This window comes from Molossus molossus, unplaced genomic scaffold (assembly GCF_014108415.1).
Source record: "Molossus molossus isolate mMolMol1 unplaced genomic scaffold, mMolMol1.p scaffold_m16_p_19, whole genome shotgun sequence".
Classification (NCBI taxonomy): Eukaryota; Metazoa; Chordata; class Mammalia; order Chiroptera; family Molossidae; genus Molossus; species Molossus molossus.
In genome coordinates this window covers 29,162,976-29,188,341 of record NW_023425354.1, presented here as the reverse complement: position 1 = coordinate 29,188,341, position 25,366 = coordinate 29,162,976, and the positions used below count along the sequence as shown (strand labels likewise).

The 25,366-nt window shown below is 53.8% G+C and overlaps 3 protein-coding genes across 3 annotated transcripts; 2 read left to right on the top strand and 1 right to left on the bottom strand.

The window, feature by feature from the left end:
- The first annotated feature begins 338 nt into the window (after nucleotides 1-338).
- Nucleotides 339-2,094, top strand: MIEN1 (migration and invasion enhancer 1). Its single transcript, XM_036268090.1, has 4 exons — nucleotides 339-465; nucleotides 566-663; nucleotides 1,084-1,160; nucleotides 1,244-2,094. Exons 1-4 carry the CDS (start codon nucleotides 377-379, stop codon nucleotides 1,325-1,327), a joined length of 348 nt encoding a protein of 115 aa, XP_036123983.1. The 5' UTR covers nucleotides 339-376; the 3' UTR covers nucleotides 1,328-2,094.
- Nucleotides 2,095-2,213: 119 nt separating this feature from the next.
- Nucleotides 2,214-2,493, top strand: LOC118633890 (60S ribosomal protein L39-like). Its single transcript, XM_036268091.1, has one exon. It carries the CDS (start codon nucleotides 2,246-2,248, stop codon nucleotides 2,399-2,401), a length of 156 nt encoding a protein of 51 aa, XP_036123984.1. The 5' UTR covers nucleotides 2,214-2,245; the 3' UTR covers nucleotides 2,402-2,493.
- Nucleotides 2,494-2,987: 494 nt separating this feature from the next.
- ERBB2 (erb-b2 receptor tyrosine kinase 2) lies at nucleotides 2,988-25,366 on the bottom strand. Its single transcript, XM_036268089.1, has 27 exons — nucleotides 25,099-25,366; nucleotides 18,844-18,995; nucleotides 17,822-18,035; nucleotides 16,919-17,053; nucleotides 16,428-16,496; nucleotides 16,129-16,244; nucleotides 15,875-16,016; nucleotides 15,268-15,387; nucleotides 14,826-14,952; nucleotides 12,693-12,766; nucleotides 12,516-12,606; nucleotides 12,102-12,301; nucleotides 11,615-11,747; nucleotides 11,443-11,533; nucleotides 10,622-10,782; nucleotides 8,542-8,589; nucleotides 7,105-7,243; nucleotides 6,895-7,017; nucleotides 6,513-6,611; nucleotides 6,047-6,232; nucleotides 5,742-5,897; nucleotides 5,555-5,630; nucleotides 5,105-5,251; nucleotides 4,654-4,751; nucleotides 4,271-4,459; nucleotides 3,734-3,986; nucleotides 2,988-3,609 (listed from the first exon to the last, which is right to left on the bottom strand). Exons 1-27 carry the CDS (start codon nucleotides 25,169-25,171, stop codon nucleotides 3,239-3,241), a joined length of 3,783 nt encoding a protein of 1,260 aa, XP_036123982.1. The 5' UTR covers nucleotides 25,172-25,366; the 3' UTR covers nucleotides 2,988-3,238.

Here is a 25,366-nt window from a genome sequence, read left to right as displayed (position 1 = left end):
GTCAGAAATACTTGTGTGACTATGGGGTGGTTTAAAATGCCACCCACATGTTAATGGCAACTATTCCATACCATCAGCCGGCCCCAGGACCCCAGGCCCTGAGACACCTTGCTCCACCACATTCTCTTCTTGGAAAAGGCTTTCCAGTTCAAGATATTTCATGCGGATACTAGGTGCAGGACCAGCCCTGGAGCTCGGAAGGTGGTCTGGACTTGTCCACTCAGCCGGGAGCCTTATGGCAAAGGATAGGGACAAAAACATAGCAGCAGCCAAGGCCTGCAGGGGGCGCCCAAACGTAACACGTGGCCCCGCCCCTTCACGTGCCCGCTGCGTCGCGTAACACCCGGAAGCAGCGGCTGAAGCGGAGTCGGCAGCAATGAGCGGGGACCTGGGGCCGACGTCTGCAGCGCCCCGAGCGGGGGAGATCGAGCCGGGCAGTGGGGTCCGCATCGTGGTGGAGTACTGGTGAGCGGCTCTGGCCGGTGAGGTTCCGGTCCGGACGAGGGTTGGTCCACGGGCGGTCCCTCCCCCGAAACCCAAGCAAACCCAGGTATCGTCTCCCTAGCGAACCCTGCGGCTTTGAGGCGACCTACCTGGAGCTGGCGAGTGCCGTGAAGGAGCAGTATCCTGGCATCGAGATCGAGTCGCGCCTGGGGGGCACAGGTGAGGCCCGCGGAACACCTGCTGAGTCAGTGTTCTAAATCCCAGCTATATCGCTTTCTATCTCTGGCATTGGCTGGTTTAGTGTCCAGCAGTATCTGTCACATAGTAAATATCCAGACAACTTGACTCCCCTTTCATAGTTGAGGGGGGTCACAGATGAATCCTGTAGGGAAAAACCGGTGAGATTGTAGAAGTACAGATTTGGAGGGGAGGGGGCTCTTCATTGAGTTCAAAGAAAAGACATGACACCTCCTGTGGGTTTTTGGCTTGACACCGGGTTGGGAAATGGCTTCAGGAACTACACGTTTCTAATGGGGCCTGTGGAGGACATGAAGTCTCTGCAAAGTCTGAGTGTAGAGGAACTCCTGACTTTTGCCTGTTCTCAGCATGCAATTCATTCATTGGTTTATTTAATACCAGGGGCCTTTGAGATCGAGATCAATGGACAGCTGGTGTTCTCCAAGCTGGAGAATGGGGGCTTCCCTTATGAGAAAGATGTGAGTATTTGCAATGTTGGGAGTACCCCTGGTTCACTGTGCCTCTACAGTACATCATCCCATTCCATATCTCTGCCCTCTAGCTCATTGAGGCCATCCGAAGAGCCAGTAATGGAGAACCCCTAGAAAAGATCACCAACAGCCGTCCTCCTTGCGTCATCCTGTGACTACATGGGATTCCAGGTTCCTGCTCTGTTCTGGGATCCAAGCCTTGGTCTCCCCTTTGGTCCTACTGAGGGTTTCCTACTGCCTCTTTCCCCTCACGTAGCTCCAGGTAGCTAAGACACACTGGCCTCCACTTTGCCCCTTTGGGTACCAGGAGGGAATAGAAACTTACATGGGTCAGGAGGGTGGGAGAGCCTCTCCACTATTACCACAGCCACCTTGTACCCCTTCCCAGGATCAGTGTCCACAAAAACCCACTCTCCTCTCCAGCTTAGCCACACCTTTAAGATACAACTGTAGTTCTAATTTATTTTCCGCTAGCCCTGGGTAATGTCAGCTATTGGCAATAAACTGGCACTACAAACACCTGTGCCAACTAGTGTGTGTTATGTCCAGTCTGGGAGTGTGGGGGAGGAGCAGAGGCCAGGCCAGCCTCTATACCGCCAGGGTGGTTGTGTTGGGTGGGAGGGCTTTTTCTGTACAGCTGCTTCTATTCAATGGTCTCCTCTCAGCCAAGTCAAGGAAAATGAGTCACACAGTAGACACTGCCTTTTTCCTCTCCCTTCCACCATGCCCCATCCATAGGGAAGAAATTACCCCCTTATGGTGGGTGGGTGGCCTTAGGAATTTTTTTTTTCCCTAAGCAAGAATGATTTGGGTGGCAAAGGGCTCTCAGATCTGAATCACAACTCCAACCCAAAAGCCAGGAAGTTGGACGATAGGCTTCTCATTCAAGCTTCCTAAAGATTACTAGTCACTCCCTCCAGGAAAAGATGAGTTGAATGTACATTAGGAGGTGAGCAGTAAGGGATGGCACAGATCTACTACTCCCAGACATAGGCTGGTGCCCAGCTGTTTTCCAAAATATATTTGCACTCTCTCTCCACCATCGTGGTGCGCGCGGTTGATTCTCTTTCGCCATGTCTTCTCACAAGACTTCCAGGATCAAGAGGTTCCTGGCCAAGAAACAAAAGCAGAATCGGCCCATTCCCCAATGGATTCGGATGAAAACTGGTAATAAAATCAGGTACAACTCCAAGAGGAGACATTGGAGAAGAACCAAACTGGGTCTATAAGGAATCACACATGAAAGATGGCTCACACATTTATGCTGTATCCAGGTTGCCTGCATCTTACCGTAATCGCTGAAAATATCACTACTGTCTGGGCAGTTGGGCATTGTAATTGGGAAATTATTGGAGGCACGATTTTTCTTTCTTTTTTTTTCTGCAGTAGATTGGTTCAGTAATAAATGTGAGACCTTTTAAACTGCAAATATATATATATATATATATATATTTGCAGATGGAGAAAGTGGGTGTGGAGAAAGGACATCCCAACCCCAGGGACCACAATACCCACTCTCCCTGAGTCCTTATTTCATCTTTTTTTAAAAAACAAAACAAAACACAAAAAAACAAGTAAAAACAAAACAATAAAAGCACTCTGGAAAAGCACTAGACCTGGGTACTACTGCTGCTCCCTTCTTCCGGGGGGTAGAGCTAGGACTCAGAGACAGTCTCTGAATGGATTGCTCTTGTCCTAGACACTCCACTCCCTTTGGGCCTCTTCCCCTCCTAGGCCCAGCTGCCCTAAGTCCTTCAGTGCCAGGGATCTGGGAGAAGAGCCAGGCTGGGCTGCTCCCACAGGTGAGGAGACTGTGGCTGTGGCATCCATTGGACCCTAGAGTCTGCTGGGACAGGACTCCAAATCAATGAAGACTTTCTTCCCACTGCTGCCTTCTCTTCCAACCAGGCTGGGAATTGGAACAGGAAGGTAGGTTCCTGGCATGGCAGGCTCCCCTGGATGTGGTCCAGGGTCCTTTCCCCACTCTTGTCTCGACACAGGCCAGAAGTCAGGCCTTCCCTGCTCCCCGAACGTTCAGCAGAGCCTAAGCAGACTTGGCCTTTGGCTCACACTGGCACATCCAGGCCCAGGTACTCAGGGTTCTCTGCCGTCGGGGTCCCTTCAAAGGCGCTGGGTGGAGAGCACCGCTCTGATGGGTCCTGGTCCCAGTAATAGAGGTTGTCAAAGGCTGGGCTGAAAGCTGGAGGAGGGTGAGGCTGAGGGGCAGCCCTGCCGTGGGGTGCCAAGTACTCAGGGTTCTCCACTGCACCCCCAAAGGCAAATATGTCTTTGACAACCCCATTCTTCCCAGGGGAGAGAGTCTTGGGGGAGAGAGTCTTGGGCCTTTCCAGAGTGGCACTGGCAGATCGAGGAGGAGGCAGAGGGCCCTCTAGGGGTGAGGGGGGCTTCGGGCGAACCTCTGGCTGGTTCACGTACTCTGAAAGGTCAAGAGAAGGGGGCTTGTTAGGGAAAGGAACTCAAGTGTCCTAGCTAACAGCCCCCATGTTGGGCCCCCAACTCCCCCACCTCCCAATCTCTCAGCTCAGGCCTGGATTTCATACCTGGCTGAGGGCTGCAGGTCAGGGGGGCAACGTAGCCATCAGTCTCAGAGGACAGGGGTACTGTGGGGTCCTCACTGTATCGCTGTAGAGGGCTGGGGTCGTGTGGGGAGAGGCTCTGCAGCCCCTTGGCTGCCCCCGTTCCCAAGTCACCGTCAAACACATCAGAGCCCGCCCCTTCTGAGGGTGCCAGTGGAGACTTGGGGGGCTCATCCTCAGAGGGCTCCAGCCCCAGTGTCAGCTCACCACCACCACTCTGGGAACAAGAGAGAGGGTCATGATGGGAGTCATTCACAGATCTGAGATGGAGACTCTGTGGGAGGTGACAGGGTCACAGGAGATAAACACAGTTCACCTTTGGGGTATGGCACAGTCACCATGGGTCAAACGGGGATGTGGGTTGGAAGGCAGTAGGACTCCCTAAGGAAAATGGGATCTCCATGAGAGGTGGTGGTTGGGGAGGACATCAGAGAAAGGGAACCTAGTCTATTAGGGTTAGGAGAGAGAACCACACCCACCAGTGTGCCCAAGGGCACTGACCCTGGTGGATGAGCTGCGATGCCTGCGGTGGGCCGTGCCCCCAGCGCCCGGGGCAGGGTCTGGGCAGAAGAAGCCTTGCTGGGGTACCAGGTACTCCTCAGCATCCACCAAGTCCCCCATGTCATCATCCTCCAGCAGCGAACGGTAGAAGGTGCTGTCCAAGGGGCTGGCAGGGCCCAAGTCCTCGTTCTGGGGAGAAGGGAGACAGCATGGCAGCCTCTCCCAGCCCAGTGCTCAGCCTCCTGGGAAGGCTCAGGGAGGTACAAGAGGTAAGTCAGGCAAGGGGCTGGGCTTAGAGGCCTGGGAACCAGGAATCATCTCCTTTTCCATGTCTGCAGGAAAGTGCTTAGTCATAGGTAGGGATGTGTTGGAAAGGTCAGTACCTGGATGACCACAAAGCGCTGGGGATCCCTGGCCATGCGGGAGAATTCGGCCACCAACTCCCGGAACCGAGGCCGACATTCAGAGTCTATCATCCAACCTGGGGGCAGGAGAAAGTTCAGCATCTCAGTCCCAGTGCACCCCGCCCCTTCCTCTCCAAGCTTGTCTAGTGATCAGAGTCCAAAGTCCTTAGGTGGTAGAGACAAGGTACCAGAAACTGAGAATCTCGGTAAGTTTGCCCATTTGCTTGGCATATAAGTCTCTTTCTAGTTGGTCCTCTGGAGCTTCCCTGGACTGGTGCTGTGGAAGGGAAGCAAGACCCTTCTGAGGCTCCTTTAACCATACCGGGTACACGTACATCCTGCACTCGGTCCCCTCCCATGCCCCTTGCAGACCCCTCTCCCCAGGACCTCCCACCCTCCTCCAAGCAGCCAGCACAGCTCAACCACGCACATTTGACCATGATCATGTAGACATCGATGGTGCAGATGGGGGGCTGGGGCAGCCGTTCCCCCTTCTCCAGTAGGTCAGGGATCTCCCGGGCTGGGATCCCATCGTAAGGTTTGGCCCCAAAAGTCATCAGCTCCCATACAGTCACACCTGGGCAGACAGGGGCAACAGAAGGAGCTTTAGTGTATGAGTCCCAGAGGCTCTGTCCAGGAGCCTGGCACCCTGGGGAAAGGCGGGGAGGGTGTGTTGCTAGAGTCAGGAGCTACCCGTAGTCTTTCCCCAGCCCCCGGGACATGTGCAGACCCTGGCAGATTGAGGCACTGGCAGCACCTCCCTTCTGTCCCACATGTATGCTGAGGTGTCTCCGTTAATTCTCATCCTTTCACCCACATCCCTGCCATGGACAGGACCAGGGCTCCTTGTCCACCCCTCCCAGTGCTCCCCACCACACACCATAGCTCCACACATCACTCTGGTGGGTGAACCGTCGGCGGAGAATGGACTCCAACGCCATCCACTTGATGGGCACCTGGGAGAGCAGAGAAGTCCTTGAACTAGGTGTGCTGGGAGGTGGCCATTCTCAGAGTTGTCCCAGGGCCCTGGCCCCACTCCGCCTTGCCTCACCGCTCCCTCCTCTAACCTTGCCCCCATCTGCGTGGTACTCCGTCTCATCGATGTCCAACAGCCGAGCCAGCCCAAAGTCTGTGATCTTGACATGGTTGGGACTCTTGACCAGCACATTCCGGGCAGCCAGGTCCCTGTGCACAAGCCGCACTTCCTCCAAATAGCTCATTCCCTGGGATTGGAGGCATCCTTATTAGTCATGCCCTGGCCATACTTTCCCAGGAAAACTCCCCATCCAAGCTCTGCATGGGGACAGGCTTGTTCCCAAGAGCACCTGTAGAGCCCAGGCACCCACAAAGCACAGACCCCCTTGGTGCATACCTTGGCAATCTGCACACACCAGTTCAGCAGGTCCTGGGAGCCCAGGCGCCCGCGATGTTCTCGGACGTGGTCTAGGAGGCAGCCATAGGGCATAAGCTGTGTCACCAGCTGCACCGTGGAGGTCAAGCAGATACCCAGAAGGCGCGACACATATGGGGAGCCCACACCAGCCATCACATATGCTTCCTGGGGGCAAGGGTACACACTGAGAGGGTATGGGAGACCACAAACCCCAACCACCACACACCGCTCCTGGGGGCCAAGGTGTGACTGGGACTCTCACTGGGTCCGCCCTCATCTAACACAGACCAGAACCACAGCCCACAGAACGAGGAGGTAGAGTCAAGGTTTGGGGATAAGACAAAGTGTTTCCGCAAATCCTAGTGAAGAGGGAGCCCAGAGCCTAGACCTGCAACCAGTGGGTCCCCCTCCTGTACTCCTGGCGAGGGAGGGTGGAGGGCCTTACATCCAAGATTTCTTTGTTGGCTTTAGGAGATGTGTTTTCCCTCAACACTTTGATGGCCACTGGGATCTTCACATTCTCCCCGTCGGGGATCCAGATGCCCTGGGCAGAAAGAGGAGAGTGTGAGCAGGAGACGGGCCAGCCAGATCCGACCTGCAGCCATCCAGGTCATTCCTTGTGCTCTCCACCCTTGGGCCAACTGCACAACTTAGCAACAACCTCACTATTTAGCCCTACTCTCCCCTCCCTTTCCCCTTGTCCCTGCCTCTACACCTGCCCTACCAAACGTCACTGCCCTCAGCTCAGGGCTGCCTTCCCCAACAGAACCTGAGCCTCGCACCAAGGCCCCCTCCCACCCACCCTGGACTTTGGCCCCACCCCTGACCTTGTAGACTGTGCCAAAAGCTCCGGATCCAAGCACCTTCACCTTCCTGAGCTCTGTCTCTTTGAGGATCCGCATTTGAGCCTGGTTGGGCATCGCTCCGCTAGGTGTTAGCGGCTCCACCAGCTGGAGTGAGGGGGTGACCCTGCATCAGTGCCTGGGGGGCTGGTCCGCAGACCCCCAGCAGGTAGCGAGGCCCTCCGACTACCTCACCTCCGTTTCCTGCAGCAGCCTCCGCATCGTGTACTTCCGGATCTTCTGCCGCCTTCTCCGGACTAGGATGCCGAGGACTATCCCCACGACCATGACCAGCAGCGTGCCCACCACAGCAGCAATGATGGACGTCACAGGGCTGCAGACAGGAGCCAAGGTCAGGGATTGGGGATCAGTCTTGGGTAGGAGGGCTGAAGGGGCCCCATGGAGGGGCATGAAGGCCATTGGTGTTTGGAAAGGGACCCAGAGGCTTCTATCCTCTCTTTGGTATTTTAAAACCTCCATAGCTCCCTACCACCTCCAGGATAAAGTCCAAACTCCTTGCTGGGCATTCAAAGCTCTCACTACCCCCATCTCCAAATTTTCTATGCTCTTACCTATGGTTCTAGCTCCGGATTCTCAAACTTCCTGACAAAAATCACCAAGGAACTTGTTAAAATGCACAAGTCTGGAGCCCCATCCCTAGAGATTCTGATTGTGGTTATGGGGTAGGGCCCAGGAATGTGCACACAGTGATTCTGATGTTCTAGCCAAATTTTTCACCCATAAGTCAAGATTTTCCACACCTCCCAACCTCGGCACCTGCTATTGCTTCTGCCTGGACCCCCATTTCTCCATGGGATCACCTTTCAAGACTCACCCTGGAATAGATGGCACTCCTGGGTGTTGACCCCACATCATCGTCCTCCTAGCCCCCTCCCTTGCTTAGCCAAGAGCTGGCACATTGCAGACCTCTAATGAACACTTGTTTCATGGACAAATGATTGCCTAGGACATACTCCAATTTTTTCTCCCCAAAGCCCTTCCCCAAGCTCCCCACTGTCCGGAAACTAAGTCCAACCCTGTGGCCTGGTGGTGAAGGAGGGCCTGTGCCCTCCAGATCCAGCCCGAACCTGACTCACGTCACCCTCTTCTGCCTGCTCTGTGCTTACTGAACAGTGCACCACCGGAACTTTCCAGCAAACACATCCTAGATATGTCCAACTCTTCCCATGTGATGCCACTTAGTTGCTTTCCCCCTAATGCAAGTGACATACCTGCCTCTCTATCAAGACCTGGTTCAAATGCCACCTCCTCCTTGAAGCCTTCCTGCACCCTTGTTAAAAATCCACCCTTCTCTCCCTCAGTGCTGCAGCTGTGTTCTCTTCTCAATCTATCCCAAGTCCCAGAGCTCCTCACGAGACATCTGGCTACTCCAGGGTGGGGAGGTGCTGGGTATCTTTGCCATCTTTTCCTGTTCCCCACCCCACAAGTATCCGAAGCAGGTCCTCCATCCACTTGTTAAAGCAAATTGGAAGGAGGATCAACAGTGGAAGAGTGGGCAAGAAAGGGACATGTGTCATGTCAGGAGACCCCCCTCCCTTTCAGCAGTGACCATCCAGGGGCCGGTGGGGGGCTACGGGGCAACATCGGGCATGTTCTGGAGACCAAGCTGACCTGGCTCTCTGCTCAGCGGGGCAGCCCTTGTCATCCAGGTCCACACAGCTGCAGGAGAGAGAGCTCTGTCAACAAGGCTGGGAGCCACCAGGAAGTGGCTCCCACCTGGTGGCTCCCAGCCTCACAGCAACCCAGAGGTAGGTGTGGCTGTGTTGTTGTCCCCATCTGGCAAAGGCAGAAACTGGACTCAAGATCACCAGTGATCTTTCTACCCCCCATAAGGAGATCCCTTCAAGCCTGCATGCCCACTCCCCCTGCACCCCTGTGGTGTGCCCTGTGAGGACACCCAGAGGAGCACCAAGTCCAAAAGCTTGGCCATTTCTCCATCAAAGGCCAGGGGAGTAAAGTGACACAACTTCTGCAGAAGACAGTTGGCAACACCTTTTAAATAATGTCTGTGATGCAGCTGTTCCACCTCTCAGGATACACCCTAAAAATGCCAACACTAGGGGGCATGTACAAGATGTGTGCTTGTACAGGAGCTCAGCTGCAATGAACTGTAAAAACACCCGAAGAAAACAAAAGGCCCTTGCCGGGTAGCTCAGTTGTTTAGAGAGTTGTCCCAATACAGCAAGGTTGTAGGTTTGGTTCCCGGTCAGGGCACATACAAGAAACCAACGAATGCATAAATGAGTGGAATAACAAAATTGATGTCTCTCTTTCAAAAATAAATAAATAAATAAAAATTTAAAGAAAATAAGCTCAATCAATATCCCCCAAACAGGGATGTGGTTAAGTACTACGACATCCACACAACAGCTTGAGCAGTTCAGAAAAGCAGGCAGTAGGCCCACGGGCACGCATAGGAAGGACCCCCAGGCATACACAGTGGGGGGAGGGAGACAGTGCAACAGTGCAGAACAGTATCCCCGGTATGGTCCCATTTACATAAAAAATGCACACACACAAAAACCAAAACTGATTACATGTGAGTTGAACTACATGAAATTGCTATTTCCTACAAAACAGCAATCTTACATGACTCCACCTAGGATAAGTATGACATGTTTACGTGAATGTGCAGAGAAGAGCCTGGGAGGGTGGACACACCAGACTGTTCCCCCAGGGAGGCACGGGCGGAAGGCAGGGAATGAAAGGGCACATTTGCTTTGCAGTGTTGCTATTTCTATATTGCTGAAAATTTTTATACAAGGATGTATTCTCGTATTTCATGTGTAAAGACAACTATGTGAAAAAAAAAAGAATAGGTCAGATCACTATGCTGGGACATGAAAAACCATTTCAAGGTTCTGTCAAGTGAAAAGAAATCCATTTGCAAACAATACCTATGGTCTAGGATCCCATTTTGGTTAAAAAAAAAAAAAGAAAAGTCAGAATACAGACGGTTAAAAACATCTGGAGAGTATAACATGTTATAATAATATATATGTAAGTATGTACACAGATAAAAACTAGCAGAAAAACCCTACAAATTATTATTATTTTTCCATTTATCTTCAGATAGAGTGGGGGGAGGGAGGAAGGGAGAGAGAGAATCATCGATGTGAGAGAGACACATCGATTGGTTGCTGGCCAGGGCCAGGGACTAAACCACAATCGAGGTACGTGCCCTTAACCGGAATTGAACCCGCGACTCTGGTCTATGGGCCGACGCTCTAACCACTAAGCAAAACCGGCCAGGGCCCTACAAATTATTAATAGTGGGGATGGAACTGCTAGCAACACTAATTTATATTTTAAATATTGTTTGCTTTATTGATTTGAGAGAGAGAGAAAAGGAGATGGAGAGAGAGACAGAAACATCGATGAGAGAAAACATCGTTTGGCTGCCTCCTACGTGCCCCCCACTGGGGATTGGGCCCACAACGTGGGCATGTGCCCTGATTGGGAATCCAATCTGTGACTTCTTGGTGCATGGGTCGATGCTCAACTACTGAGCCACGCCGGCCGGTCTATATTTTGTTTTAATAAAAAAATTTTAACACATTACTTTTGTGATCAGACTGAAAAGGTGAGAAATGAGGTCTCAGGGTAAGTTAAGGCAGAGTTCCCCTTTGTAATGCCGCAGAGGCTCCTGGAACAAAGCCCTCCTTTCTGCAGAAAAAGCCCTCAGACTCACGAGTGGGTGCAGTTGATGGGGCATGGCTGGCACATGCCCTCCTCATCTGGGAACTTCCAGATGGGCATGAAGGAGAGGTCAGGTTTCACACCACTGGGGCATCGGGCCACACAGAAGGGAGAGTCCTTGTAGTGGGCGCAGGCCGTACACTCGTTAGCCTCCTGGGGAGGGAGGAAGGTGTGTGAGAGGCTGGCAGTAGGATCAGGCCCCTGGGTCCCCTTCGAGCTTCCCACTGCCACTCAGCAACACTTTTCACACTGCTCCTAGGACAGCCTAGACCTGCTGTGTCTACCGCCCCTGCTCTTCACCCAGGTCCGTCTCGCCTACCACCTGCTTCAAAGCCTGATCCCTGAGCTGGGGCCTTCAGGGGAAGGGAGTTCATCACTTGCAACCAGTAATAATAGTAACAACGTGTAGAAAGCCTGTCTGTGCTCAGGCACTGTGCCAAACCCTATTTTATGTTAATTGCTACTACACCCTAATGAGGCAGGTACTAGTATGACACCCATTTTACAACTGAGGTTGGAAGTAGGACCTGGATTTGAATTTAGGTAGTCAGATGCCTAAGCCCACAAGTCTAACCACCCCGGCACAGCCACAGCCAAGAACACAGCCTTCCCTGGGACCTCTGCACACTCTGGAGGGTCTCCGGGTCCACTAGACAATTCACAGTCCCCGCATCAGAACCTCCTTCCACCGCAGCTCAGGCCTGAGCTCAGGGCTCTCTCCAAAATATTACCAGACTTGGTCAGGTCCCTGGCTATCTGCCCTAACCCGCCCTTGCTTCCCTCCACCCAGCTCTGAGCCCACCAGCACCTCACCGATCCAAAGCAGGTCACTGAGTGGTTCTGGGGCTGACACTCGGGGTGGCACGGCAGACAGTACCTGTCCTTCACATACTCCCGGGGGAGCCTGGGAGAGGCGATGGCTGGTGAGGGTCTGGAAGGAGCCCCTGTGCACCCCTCCGGCCGCCCCCGGCTCCGCCCCGCATACCCCTGCAGTACTCGGCACTCCTCCACGCACTCCTGGCCCCGAAGGAACTGGCTGCAGTTGACGCACTGGGTGGGCCCCGGACCCCAGCAGTGCCCGTGGGCGCACAGGGGGTAGCAGGCCAGGCCCTCACCCACTGCAGTGAGGAGGAAGGAGTCAGAGGGGACTCTTAAGGGAGGCTCAGGTCCAAGTGAAGCAGGGGAAGGGGGAGTGCTCTGGGTTGCAGGGGTGGGAACAGGGCCTGGGCAATGCAGGGAGAGAGGAGTTCTGAGGTTCCAGGATCAGAGAGGAAGGGGAAGGAGGGATGCCAAAGCAGCGAGGCAGAATTCAGCCAGAAGCCATGCCAAGAGGTCAAGCCAGCCAGAGCTGTGTCAAGAATGGCACACCAGGGACGGGCATTCTGCACAAATCCCAGATTGTTGCTGGTAGGGGCCCACGGACACCCCTGTGTGCTGGAGACGGGGAGCAGCAGCACTGGGCTCCGTCTTACCACACTCATCCTCTGGCCGGTTGGCACTGTGGAGCAGGGCCTGGTGAGGGTTCCGGAAGAGCTGGTCCCAGGGCACCGTGTGTACAAAGCAGAGGTGGGCATTGTGGTGGACAAGGGCCAGCCCACTGCCCAGTTCCCGCAGCGAGCGCAGCCCCAGCCATCTGATGCCCAGTCCTTGCAGGGTCAGCGAGTAGGCACCCCTGTGGGAGAGGAGTGCTCAGCCGCAGGGTGGACAGCACGACTGACCCCTCCCCAGTCAGCCAAGGGCCGCCCTCACCTTCCTCCTGTCCCCAGCACGCTACGCAAACTCCCACTGGAAGGCTGCTGCTGGAGCCCCTGGGGAAAGGAGGACCCACCATGCCCAAAGCTTCTCCCAGGCCTCCCCTGGCCAGGCACCCTCCTCCAGGTGCTCACTCATGCAGAACTCGGCCCCGGATCACTTGCAGGTTCTGGAAGACACTGAGGTCGAGCAGGCTGTCTGGCCACGCTGAGATGTACAGGTAACCTGCAGGCACAAGGTGAGTCTAGGGTGTGGGGACAGGATGAGGATCTCCAACCCCTTCAGAGAAGGATGCAAGAGACAGAGCCCACCTGTGATCTCCTCCAAGGTCTCAAACACCCTGAGCTGCTCAGGCTGTAAGGGGGCAGTGCTGGAATCTGGGTCCCTAGAAGAAAGATGAGGAGAGGAGTCACCCTCCCCACCATCCCCTCTATTAATAACTTCACTTAAACCCTTTGCTCAAGCCCGGCTGTTCCCATCTTGAGCTACAAAGCCCAGGCCCTAGTTTGGCTGGATCTATCAAAACAGTATTTATATCCTTTGATCTAGAAATTCTACTTCTAGGAATGTGGCCTAGAGACACTGGCCCCTGAGGCATGTACAAGGCAGAACTGTTTGTAAGAGCAAAAACTGGCAACAACCTAAACACCCGTCAGTAAATAGGGGAGCTGTTAAATATAATCCTGATCTCTCCAGACTATGGACAAAAAAACACTAGCTAGGAGCACTTAGTGTGTGCCAGACACTGTTCTAAGAGCATATTAACTCTTCAAACTCTGTAACTGCTTTATGAGGTTGGGACTACTTTTTTTTAATGTTTTAATTGATTTTTTTAGAGGGAGAGATAGAAACATTGATGTGAGAAACATCCATCGGCTGCCTCCTGCACGCCCCCTGCTGGGGATGGAGCCGGAAACCCAGGCATGTGCCCTGACCAGGAATTGAACAGGGACCTCTCAGTCCATGGGACAACACTCAATCCACTGAGCCACACTGGCTAGGTAGGCAGAGGTTGAGACTACTTTTACCCCCACTTTAAAGAGGAAGAGACTAAGGCATAGTAAGGTCACATGACCAGTAAGTGGCAGAGCCAGGTTTCAAACCCAGGCAGTCTGGCTCCCAGGCCTGAGCCCTTAGCGGCTACTCTTGGCTGCTGCCACCTGCTCCACAGCTGTTGAAAGAACAAGATCATGACCATCTCCCCAAAGAAAGGGCAGATGATACTCAGGGTATGCTCCTGTTTACATTAAACTAACCCCCTCCCCAGCAGAATTACTAACAGTTTCTCGCCCTGGCCAGGTAGCTCAGTTGGTTAGCATCCTCCCTATACGCCAAGGTTGCAGGTTCGATCCCCAGTCAGGGCACATGCAAGACTCAACTAATGAACGCATAAATGGGTGGTAAACAAATCGATGTTTCTCTCCCTCTCTCTCTCTCCTAAAATCAATAAATTAAAAAAACGTGAAACTATGTTTCTCTGTGCATGTCTAAGTACATATAAATGGTCTAGAAGAGGACCAGTGGTCTCCTCTGGAAAGGGCAGCAAAGGTGGAAGAAGGGTTGAAAGGGATTATCTCCTTTTTATTGAAATATAATTCACATGCAATAAAATGCAGATTTTTTACTATACAGTTGATGAGTTTTGACAAATGTATTCACACATGGCTCCATCACCCAATCGATATACAGAACATTCCCATCATCCCAGGAATGTCCTCTGTGTCACTGTCCAGTCCCCCACCCCAGGGCAACCACTGTCCCAATTGCTATCACCAGGGTTGTTTTGCGGGTCTAGAGCATCACTTAAAGGGAATTATACAGAGCAGACTCTCTTGTCCAGCTTATTTCACGTAACATAATATTTTTGAGATTCATGTTGTATCAGTGTGTTTCTTTTTTTTATTAAATTATCTTTACTGTTGAGTATTAAAGATGTCCCCCCTTTTCTCCCCATTGACTCCCCATCTACCCTGCCCCCGCCCAGGCCTTCACTGCACTATTGTCTGTGTCCACTGGTTATGCATATATGCATATAAGTTCTTTGGTTAATCTCTCTCCAGTGTGTATTCTTTTTGTTGCTGAGAATTTCACTGTATGAAATAGACCATCATCTATCCACTCACCTATTGATATACATTTGTGTTATTTCCACTTTGGAACTATTATGAATAAAGCTACTGTGAACTCAAGGAGAATATAACTTTATCTGGATGGCTTGACCTCCACGCAAGTGCATGTTCACAGATAACATGTCATTTATGGAAATAACACCCCTCCCTGCTCCCTCTGGTCTCCCACCTGCTTCCTCTGAATTCCTGGCCTCCCACCTCTGTCTCCTGCCTTCCTCCCTCACAGACACTGCCACTGCTGGGTCTTCAGGAAGCAGTGACTGCCCTGGCAAGGTCTCAGGCCACTGTGCCACCCTTAGCTCTGAGTATCCTTACCCCTTAAAGCTCTCTGGCAGAAATGCCAGGCTCCCAAAGATCTTCTTGCAGCCGACAAACTCCTGGATATTGGCACTGGTGACGGCCCTCACCTCCCGCAGGTGTTCCATGCCCAGACCATGGCACACTGTGGGGAGTGGCACAGGTGGTGAGAGGGCCATCTCAGTCCCCACACCAGGACTATCAGTCCCTACGTGGAGCACCAGGAGCTCAGACTCCTGGCTCCTGTCCAGTCCCCTCCTCGGGCCACACGCCCCCTCCCCACACTGGCAAGATACAGAGGAGCTTGTGGGACTGATCTGGGGAGGGCAGGGGCAGAGACAGTGGGAGACTAGGACTGGGTCCCAGGAAGGTCTGAGGAAGGGTGGGGCGGTGGGTGAGGCCAGTCTGGGTGTGCACAGAGACAGGAACTGCAGCGTGGTTTGAGGGTGGCAGTGGGTACCTCGGGCACAGGGCTTGCTGCATTTCTCACAGCGCTGTGTTCCGTCCTCAGCTGTCACCTCTTGGTTGTTCAGGGGACAGACCAGGGTGCAGGATCCCACGTCCGTTGACAGGTAGTTGTCTGAGGAGACCAGGGTTGTGTGCTCACATGCCCCAGCCCTTCACATCCCACCATAGCAGTGTCACCCTGCCCAAGTAGTACAAACAGGATGGCATCAACCAGTACTGAATGCCCCTACAGTAGGTCTGAGCATTTAACGCTCACTTACTCCTCACAACAAACCTATGTGATAGACACGATTGTGTTGGGACTATCATTGTACCCATTTTAGAGATGAGGGAGCTGAGACAGCAGGGTCATATAACCAGTAAGCAGTAGAGCCAGGTTTCCCACCCAGGCTTGTGGCTCCCGAGCCTGAGCTCTTAGCTTCTACTCTTTGCTGCTACCACCTGCTCCACAGCTGTTGAAAGAACAAGGCAGCTGGACAGGAACCGTCATGACCAGCTCTCCAAGGCAAGGGGCAGACGATACTCACAATATGCTCCCATTTATATAAACCAACCTCCCCAGCAAAATTGCTAAGACTAGGTTTCTCCCTGGCACTCACAGGGACAGGTAGTCACACAGCTGGCACCAAAGGTGTAACGGCCCTCAGGGTTGGGCATGGACTCAAAGGTATCCGTGTTGTAGGTGACCAGGGCTGGGCAGTGCAGCTCACAGATGCCACTATGGTTGAAGTGGAGGCAGGCCTGGGGGGGACAGGCAGCTGGTGGTCACTAGGCTGTTTTCCCCTGATGTGCCGGGGGAATCGGGCAGGACCAGGTGGGGTTCCTCTCCCCTTGCTTCCCAGTGGGCACATACCAGGCAGTCAGAGTGCTTGGGGCCCGTGCAGCCAGCAGCACACTGCTCATGGCAGCAGTCGGTGGGCAGCGGGCCCTTGCAGCGGGCACAGCCACTGGCACACACAGTTCCGGTCACTGTCAGGCAAAGGGTGGGATGAGCGTTGGTGGCCACCCAGGCACCAGACCCTCACCAGCATCACCTTCTAGGGAAGATTCCCTGCCCCAGGGAACATACCTGAGGCCTGCTAACCTGCCCCTCCCGTCACCTGTATTCCACCCAGCCCTGCCCCCCAGATACTGTGTCTCCCTAAGACTCACAGCTCTGACAGTCCTTGGAACTTTCTCCCCAGCAGCGGGAGGCTTTACAAGCTGGAGAACAGGGTTGGCCTGGGGAGAGAACAGAGACAGTAAGAGAGACAGAGACCAGGAGGCAGGATGCACAGTGAGGGTGAGACCCAGGCAAGCAAAGGGGACTCCAAAAAACAGATACAAGCAAGAAACATTGGGAGCCCTAGCCAGGTAGCTCAGTGGGTTAGAGCTTTGTCCCAATAAGCTAAGATTTCGGGTTCGATCCCTGGTCAGAGCTCATATAAGATATGAGTCAACTGATGAATGCATAAATAGGTGGAACGACAAAGCGATGTTTCTCCCTCTCTCTCTCTAAAAATCAATACATTAAAAAAGAAAGAAAGAAAGAAACAGGGAGATGGACAGAGGGCCACAGAAAGGGGAAGTGGGTAGTGTTCGTGCAGGGGGTGGGGGGCTGTCTGAGAAAGAAGAGGCCGCAGGCAGGGAAGCGCATGGCTTACAGGCCCGGGAGCGGTTGGTGTCTATCTGCATGAGGGCCAGCTGGTTGTTCTTGTGGAAGATGTCCTTCCACAAAATCGTGTCCTGATGGCAGAGCTGGGGGTTCCGCTGGATCAAGACCCCTCCCTTCAGGATCTCTGTGGGATGGACAAAAACCATGGGCCTCTCTGTCAACTTCTGCCCCACCCCAGCCTTCTAAAAGGGGAGCAGATTTTTAAACACACCCCAGGTTCCCCAGGGAACAGAAAAGACACCTTCAGCATCTTTTAGGCCTACCAACACCATCCCCCACCCCCACATACACACACGAACAAACTGATCCAGGGAGGAGTGGGCCACGCCAGGGTCCAGATGCCCAGGTCACTCTCTCCTCTCCTCCCACCTCTACTCTGTGCACACTGCTTGTTGGTCAAAAGAGAGACCCTGGAGTTGGAAACCCAGCCTCACCACTAACTAGCTGTGTAATCTTAATCAAGTCACTTCTCTGTAAACCTGTTTCTTGGTCTGTAAAATGAGAATAACATGAATGCTCCCTTGCAAGATCATAGCATGACTAAAACAGAACCGTGCACCAAAAGCCCCTGGCACACAGGGTTTGAGACACTGTCAGCCCCAGGGCCACGATGTACAGTTACACAGGTTGTTTGACACACATGTGCACTCAGCCCCGTGGTCAAAACCCACCCAGCATCCTAATGATCAAACTGTGTGGGCTGGAACAAGCTGTGACTTCCTGGGAAGAAGAGACATCTTTCTTTAACCTTCACAAGGGGCACCTTTCCTAGCTCCACCTGCACCCATTCAGAAGGGGTGAAAGTTCCAATGCACGCAAAGCCTCCCCATGGCTAGCAGGGGCCCTGGTCAGCTCTTAATAACCAGGAGATTTTGAGAATAATGATGACCACCTGTGAGGCTTCGAAGCTGCAGCTCCCGCAGTCCTCCTGGGGCAGCCCCTGCAACAGGGGTGCCACTGTCCTGCAGGTCTCCATTGTCCAGCACGGCCAGGGCATAGTTGTCCTCAAAGAGTTGGGTACCTCGTATGATTCGCAGCCTCTGCAGTGGGACCTGTCTCACTTGGTTTCGAGCAATGAGCACGTAGCCTTGCACCTCCTGGATGTCCTGGGAGGGCACAGGGTAGGTCGGGGCTGAGGCAGGCCGGGGCCCTGGAACATTATCACCCTCCAAGGCCCCCATCCACAGAGCAGTCTGCTCTCTTCATGTGTAAATTGGAATCAAGACCACTCCCCACCTCCCCGAACCAGATTCCTGTATGATCAAGAAAGATAATGGTTGGGAAGCACCTCATAAGCTGCAAGCAAATATCCCGCCCTCTCTGCATCTCAGTTTCTTCATCTGTAAAAGGAAAGGCCTGGACGAGATGACATCTGACCATTGCATACATGACCCCACTCCGGGATACTGTGGAAAGAGCTCGGGAGGCCCGTTCCACTCCCTCCTGCTGCTCATGACCCTTTCACATACATTTCCCATTTTATCTACAAATAGGCCCCCAGAGGAGTCAAAGCATGCCTATTGCTCCCAATATACAGATAAGGAAACTGAGACCCAGTGAAGACTAGAACCTAGACCACATTCACATGGTCTGTCAGTGGCAGAACTGGCCCTGGAACCCACATCTCGCACCAGGTGGGAGGGGAACGGTGGCTGGGCAGTTAGGGGGGGAGGTGATCGTGCTGGCAAGAGAGCAAACATTTAGCCAAGAGACAGATGCATTCCACCTAGAGATGTCCACAGCCAGCTATGCTAGAAAGAGGGAATCACCTGGTCTTGCACTAGAACGAATAGGGGTTAGACATCAGAAAGGACTTCTTATTAAAAATAACCACAAAAGAGGAAATATAGGCCTCTTCTACCACCCATCCATAAGCAGAGGGCTCAGCCCAGCTGGGTCGCCCATGGCTCTCACCTGTAGGAAGGAGAGGCTGGCATTGGCAGGCAGGTAGGTGAGCTCCAGGTTACCCTGCACCACCTGACAGCCCTGGTAGAGGTGGCGAAGCATGTCCAGGTGGGTCTCAGGACTGGCTGGGAACTGCAGCTTCATGTCTGTGCCGGTGCACACTGGCAGGAGGGAGGAGATGGGTCAGAGGGCGCTGTCCAGGAGGCTTCTCCAACCCAGCTGCCTCCCCTCTCTCACTCCCCAGAGTCATGCCATCTTGAACAGCAGGACTCCTCCTCCCATGTTCCTTTGCACCCGCAGATGGTGCAACAGCAAAAGAAAGTTTGAAAGTTTTGGAAGAGGAGGGAAATCGAGAAGAGACTCCATCTGACTCAGCCCATTCTGAGCATCCCGAGGGGGCCCTGCTGTGCCAGTCCTACAGAGTTTGCCCTCCCAATCCAGGGGGTTGGCTGCAAAGAAAGCCTCTCTTTGTCCCAAAGCCCCGACTCAGGCCAGGGGGTAAAAAATCCCCTAAGAGAGGTGATGATGAATCATGAACCCTCTGGATACCCCCCCTCTCCCAAGCAAACAAACTCGGGGTATTCTCCCCACCCCATTCCAACGCCACCCACATGTCAACCTCCTGGCAAGGGATACCCACCCTCACAATGCCACCCAGAAAGTGGGGAAGGAGGGTCATCTGGAGTCATAGCGAGGGCACAGAGACCAGCAGCGGCCTGGCTACTGCAGGGACCTCTGGAATTCCCCCAGGCAGAGACGAGGAGCGTCGGATCCCATCTATGGGCATCCGGACCCAAGCTGCAGATCCTGGGACAGAATGACACCTACTCCAAAGGCTCCTACTCTGGTACCTCACCCTTGCCACCTCCTCAGGGCAAGACTCCAGAAGCAGCTGGCAGAATCTCTGCCACGAAACTCCTGCCACAAGAGCACTACGTCAGCCCTGTGTACCTGCCCAGTGCCAACTATCAGCCAAGGGACAGCAAGATAAACTGCCCCCAGGCCCACCTGGGCCCCAGCTGGGTGTCCCTGAGACCAAAAATACCCACGAAGCCCAGAAATATAGAAAGGGTAAACTCCCCCTGGTGAGGGGGCACTGGGGGCAGCAGCTGGCGCAATGCCTGCCAGCAGGGGGGAGATTAAACTGTCCAGTTGAACTTGTTTTTCTGCTCTGGTGAGAAGATGAATCACCTGGTGCGTCTTGCCCAGGAGGGTGTGCCGGGTGGGGGGGGGGCACCCCCAGGTACACAGGCCCACAGGTGCCTGAGCTGCCCAGAATTCCTGCTGGTCCCACTCTACCCCCAGGACTACTGCAGATTCAGGGGGATAGCACAGAGGCTGACCTCAAGGTCTGACACCAGGGCTCCTGTTCGCCCAACTTGGAGCTGGAGGTCAAATCCCGAGGTGGGGGGTGGTAATAAGAAATATCACTGCCTCCAAAAGCTGGGGAAAGTCTTGTGGGGTAAGCCCCCCTGGGGGGGGGTTGCTTCCTGGACCTCCTAGTAACATCCAGAGTGGTCTCTGTTCCCACCCCTCTGGGCAGATAGGAAAGGAAGCAAATAGGGAGGAAGGGGAGAGCCCAGAAATAGAATCAAGGGTCCCTCCCCCCAAGCTCCCAGAGGAAACAGGAGCTGGGGGTGGCAGACCAGGCCCAAAATAACGCCCGCTGCCAGGACCTCCCGCGGCCTCCGCAGCTTCAGCTGCTTGGTAGTCACAGCTGTCTCCAGGCCCAGACCCCAGGGCCCTGGCCCAAGCCCGGGAAAGGGACCAGCAGAGCTGGGGCAGGGGCTGTCTCCACCCCCTTGCAGGCCTGTGCTGCTTCCAAAGGACACCAGCTGTGGCAGCCAGGCAATAGGAAAACAACAACAATGGAACTCAGGGGGCAGCTGCATCAACCGAGGACCTACTGTGTGCTCAGCAGGCACTCTGGGTGGAGCTTCAGAACATCCTGCAGAGGCTGGGGCTGAGACCTCTATTTTGCAAAGAAGGAAACTGAGGCTGACAGGGTTTATTCTCCCAAGATGATAAAGCCTGCAAGAAGCAGGATTTGAACTCAGGTCTGTCTGACTTTAGATTCTACATTTCTTCCACTAGACCTAACTGCACACACATTCACCCCCACCCACACAAACATAAATACACACCAACTTGACTGATGCCACTGACAACATTGCAGGTGCTGGGCAGGGCAGAGTGGCTAGGCTGGGCAGGAGGAGCAGAAAAGTGGTAGCCCCACCCCACTAGTGAATTTGTTTGTGGCTCATTTGAGTCTGATTAAGACTTTTTAAGTGTTTGCAACAGGTGGTAAAATTGGTGCCCTGAGACCCATTCCCAGGGAGCTGGAAGTTAATCCCCGCATGCACACACCAAGCTCACATGAAGCCAAGAAGGCCTTGATACCTCCCTTACCTCCACCTCCCTCCCCTTCACCATGACCTTTGTTCCTCCTCCCCCTCCCCCATCTCCTCACCAATTCCCCACTCCTCAGTCCCCATATCCACCCTGCCCCCATTGATTTTCTTGGGCAGGTAGGTGGTCCTGTTTCCTACAGGGGAGCTCTTTGTATGCAGGACATCTGCCCCTTAGGAGCCACAATTAGGGCAGAGCACACAATGAGTACTGGGTGTTTGCTGGATGTATGGATGGATGGATGGATGATGGATGGATGGATGGATGGATGGAGTAAGTTCAATCAAGAGTCTCTCCAAACCAAAAGGGACCAGTTGAGATCACAATGTCCATCTCCCTGCTGAGAGGCTGGTCACATCCCTCCCTCATATCCCTCCAACTAAACTTCAGTGGTCAGGGTTTGGTCCAAGCTCTGGGGGTGCTCTCAAGTGGGTTCTCTCCTCCCCACTAACCTTCAGGCCCAGCTGCTTCTCTTGTTCACCAGCATGAAAGCCAATACTTCCTTTGGTTTCCATGAACACTACCTGCATTCCCAAAGCTCACCTCCCCCAGACCTACCCACCAACATCCAGTGTATCAGGCAGATGGGGCCCTGGGCTCAGGGTCATCAGACCAGAATGCAGCTGGGCCACTCATTCTGTAACCTTGAGCAAATCCTGGATCTCTAAGGTCTCTATGCCCAGCAGTGCCTATTACTTAGTAGGCTCTCAATGAATATTTACTGACCTGAATTTAGCTAGAAGGAGGGAATAATAAAACAATAACAACTCTTCTTTTCTGCAGAGAAGTTAAATGAGATAATGAATCAAAAAGCAGTCTGTAAACATGACAAGGCTTTGTAAACAGAGATGGGGCAACACAAACATTGGCTAACTCTCCTGCTCCTTGAGAGAGAGCACACACCTCCCCCTCCCTCCACTCTCTTCCCAGGGGTAGACAGGAAAGGCGGCCTAGCAAAAAATGGGGTGTAACCCCCTTCCCACAGGCAGAGGGTAGGGATCTCTTTCCAGATCATTCCAGCACCCAGAGGCAGGCACAATTACCTGGGTTCTACACCAGCTCGCACAGCCCCAGCCCCACACCGATCCCTCTTGCTTCCAATCCAGCTGTCTCCTTCCCTCAGTCCTGCAGGTCCCAGTGGCCTCCACCTCACTCCTGCCTCAGTCCCCTGACATTCCAGGAGAGCCCAAGAAGAAGTCAGACATGAGGTGGACAGGAAGAGATGACTCCAAAGCCAAGAGGGGATCTGGGGTGTGAGGGGGTGCCCAATTCAGCCCCACTTTCTATAGCCTAGATAAGGAAGGTCGTTTGCCTGAATAACAGAGTACCTGTACCTCAGTCTGGTCACCTAGGTGCCCCTAAGGCTTTCTCAACTCATTCCTGTTAAATAGAATAAAACTGATCAACTCTCGAGGTACGCGCCCTTAGCGGGAACCGAACCCGGGTCTCTCCGGACCGCAGGCCGACGCTCTAACCGCTGAGCCAAACCGGCCAGGGCCTGATCAACTCTTAATTCCTCCTCCATGGAGTCTAAAAATGCCCTGGACATTGAGTGGCGGGGGAGCCTTGGATAATTCACTTCAGTTTTCTCCTCTCTGCAGCTACTCCACAGGATCGTTACAGAGATGAAATGAAACTGCCTATGGATAAGAACCTGGCATATACGAAGCAAGCTGTACATTTTTGAAAAGTTAAGGCAAGAGGAGTTCATATGGCAGAAGTATGCATCATTACCAACCAAGAGAAAAGAAGAAGTGCTTTGTATTTGGAATGTAAGGTATGTTCTCTTTTTGCATTTGGTCCTGTCTTTTCAATTGTCTTCTTGTGAATATTAACATGAGGTTATTTCCCTGAGTATAATAAAAAGGAGAGTGTTGGGCGAATCATACAGGAACTAAATATGAGCTTTGCAAGATAAAAAGAATGTGTTTGCTGCACTTCACAAAACCTGGACCTCAAAGAGAGGACCTCAGCAAAACCCTGGGTCTTGCCCTGTCTCCCTTTCTCCCCACCTCAGTCCTGGGGTGTAATGGGGGTGGCTAGAGGCAGCTGGGTGGTGTACTGCCATTTTTAATCATTCCCTTAAACATACCCAACATCTCTCTCTGCACCCAGCAGTGTGTACGTTGAGGAGTGAGGAAGACCGAAGAAGGCCCCAGTCATCAGAGAACTGACCCCTCAGATCCCCAGCACAGCAGCAACCCCTGTCACTCCCCACCTGCTCAACTCACAGGTCCAGCTGAGGAGGACAGCAGCTCAGCCTGACAGCTCAGTCTGGCCTCACCCTTCTCAGCCAAAGGTCAGGGGTGAAGATGCCAGCCTGGGAAACAGGGAAGGGAAGGATGGGCTCAAAGGAGAGGAGTCTCCTTCCTCAGAGAGAAGGCTAGGGCCACCTCCCACTGTTTACAGCAGAGCTGGCCCAGCACCTTGAGGGAGTTCCTTGAGAGGGCAGAGTTCAACTAAGTCCCCAAGTCAGCAAAGAGAGAGACTGTTTAGCAACACAAAGCTGAGACACAAACACACAGACCACACAACTCAAGAACACCCTAGCATAGAGGCCCCTCAGATATCACAGCAATGCTGACAGAAGGGCCCTCCGGCAACACAGACAGGATGACACCCACCCCTTCTCCAGCTCCAGGACCTATGGAGACCACCCACCACTCCCAGAATGCTCTCTGTGTCTTGCCCCCAACCTGGTGATGCAGGGAGCAGGGTCTCCCATTGCTCAAGGTAGATTAACAGTGATTTCAAATGTGTGCTGGGGGGTGGCACTGCCTAGCCACTTTAAGCCCAGGTTTTCACCTGGAAAATGGAACACTAGTAGGACTTGTCTCATAGAATGGTTACGAGGATTAAAAGGGGGAACAGATGCAAAATACCATGTGTAGTGCCTGGCACGGAGGGTATTTCCAGGTTTAATCGTTATTGCATACAGAGGGGCAAGTGGAGGAAGACACTGTCCTCCCCCTATCACCCTTCCCCACGCACAGCACGAGGGAAAAGGCAGGACAAGCCGGCCCTCTGCATACTCCATCTGCTGTTACCTCTAAGCCTCCGCACACCAAGTGCCTGGGAATCCCTCCCGTACAAGTCTCCCACTATATGCCTCAGACCAGGAAACCCACCATGCCACCCATGCTCTCCCGAAGTCACAAAGCACATAGTCCCAGCGCTGGCCCTAAAGAAACTTGTTCAAAACAATCGTCTCGGTCTCCCCCTCCCCCCACCCCCATCCAGCGTGAGGCAACTCCGCGGTCGGACTGGTCACCCTCTCCTCCCGGCTCTGGCTGGACAGGTTGCTTTCCCTGCCTCCCCCCTCCACACCCCGATCATGCCTGAAGCAGAAGTAACTAAATCCAATCGGCCGAAGAGGGGTGGAGAGGGGGAGGGGAGGCGGAGGCCAGGCTGGAGGGACCCCCCGAGGAATCCAGCCCAGTTCAGTCCGGAGGCGGAGGCTGCCAACTGGAAAGGCTTTGAGAAAGCTCGAGGGGGCTCAAGAAGAGGGAAAACTCACACACACACACACACAACGTGCAATACACCCTTTGAGGGAAACTTTCCGAACAATTTCAGAGAACTTTTTTGACAAGTTCCCGCAGCCGTCACGGAGTTTGAAACGCGCTGGTCTCCTGAATGGGGCGTCGAGAGGCGCTTCGGTGAAATTGCCCCCCCCCCCGCCCCACCTTCTGCCCCCTCCCCGCCGAGAGCCAGAGGCGCCGAGAGCCTGGACAGCCGAAACTTCGGGTCGGGGAGCTCGTACGGCCCCCGTGCCCGCCTGCCCGGGCATTTCGGCGGGGGTCCCAGGTTGCGGGGTCCCATCGCGGTCCCCTGCCCTCCCCACCCCGGACTCACCTTGGGTGCCCGCGGCTCCGGGAGGCAAGAGGGCAAGGAGGAGCCCCCAGCGGTACCAGGCCGCCAGCTCCATTGTCCTCACTGCGGCTCCGGTCCCATGGCTCCGGCTGGACCAGGCTGGGGGCGCGGCGGGAGGACAGGCCGAGCGCTCCGCGCGGAACGGGCTCCCGGGAGGGGCGGGCAGCTGCCTCGGGGGGCTCTGGTCGGCTCCGTGGGCACGATGGAGGGGAATCTCAGCTCCACAACTTCATTCTTGTACTTCCTCGAG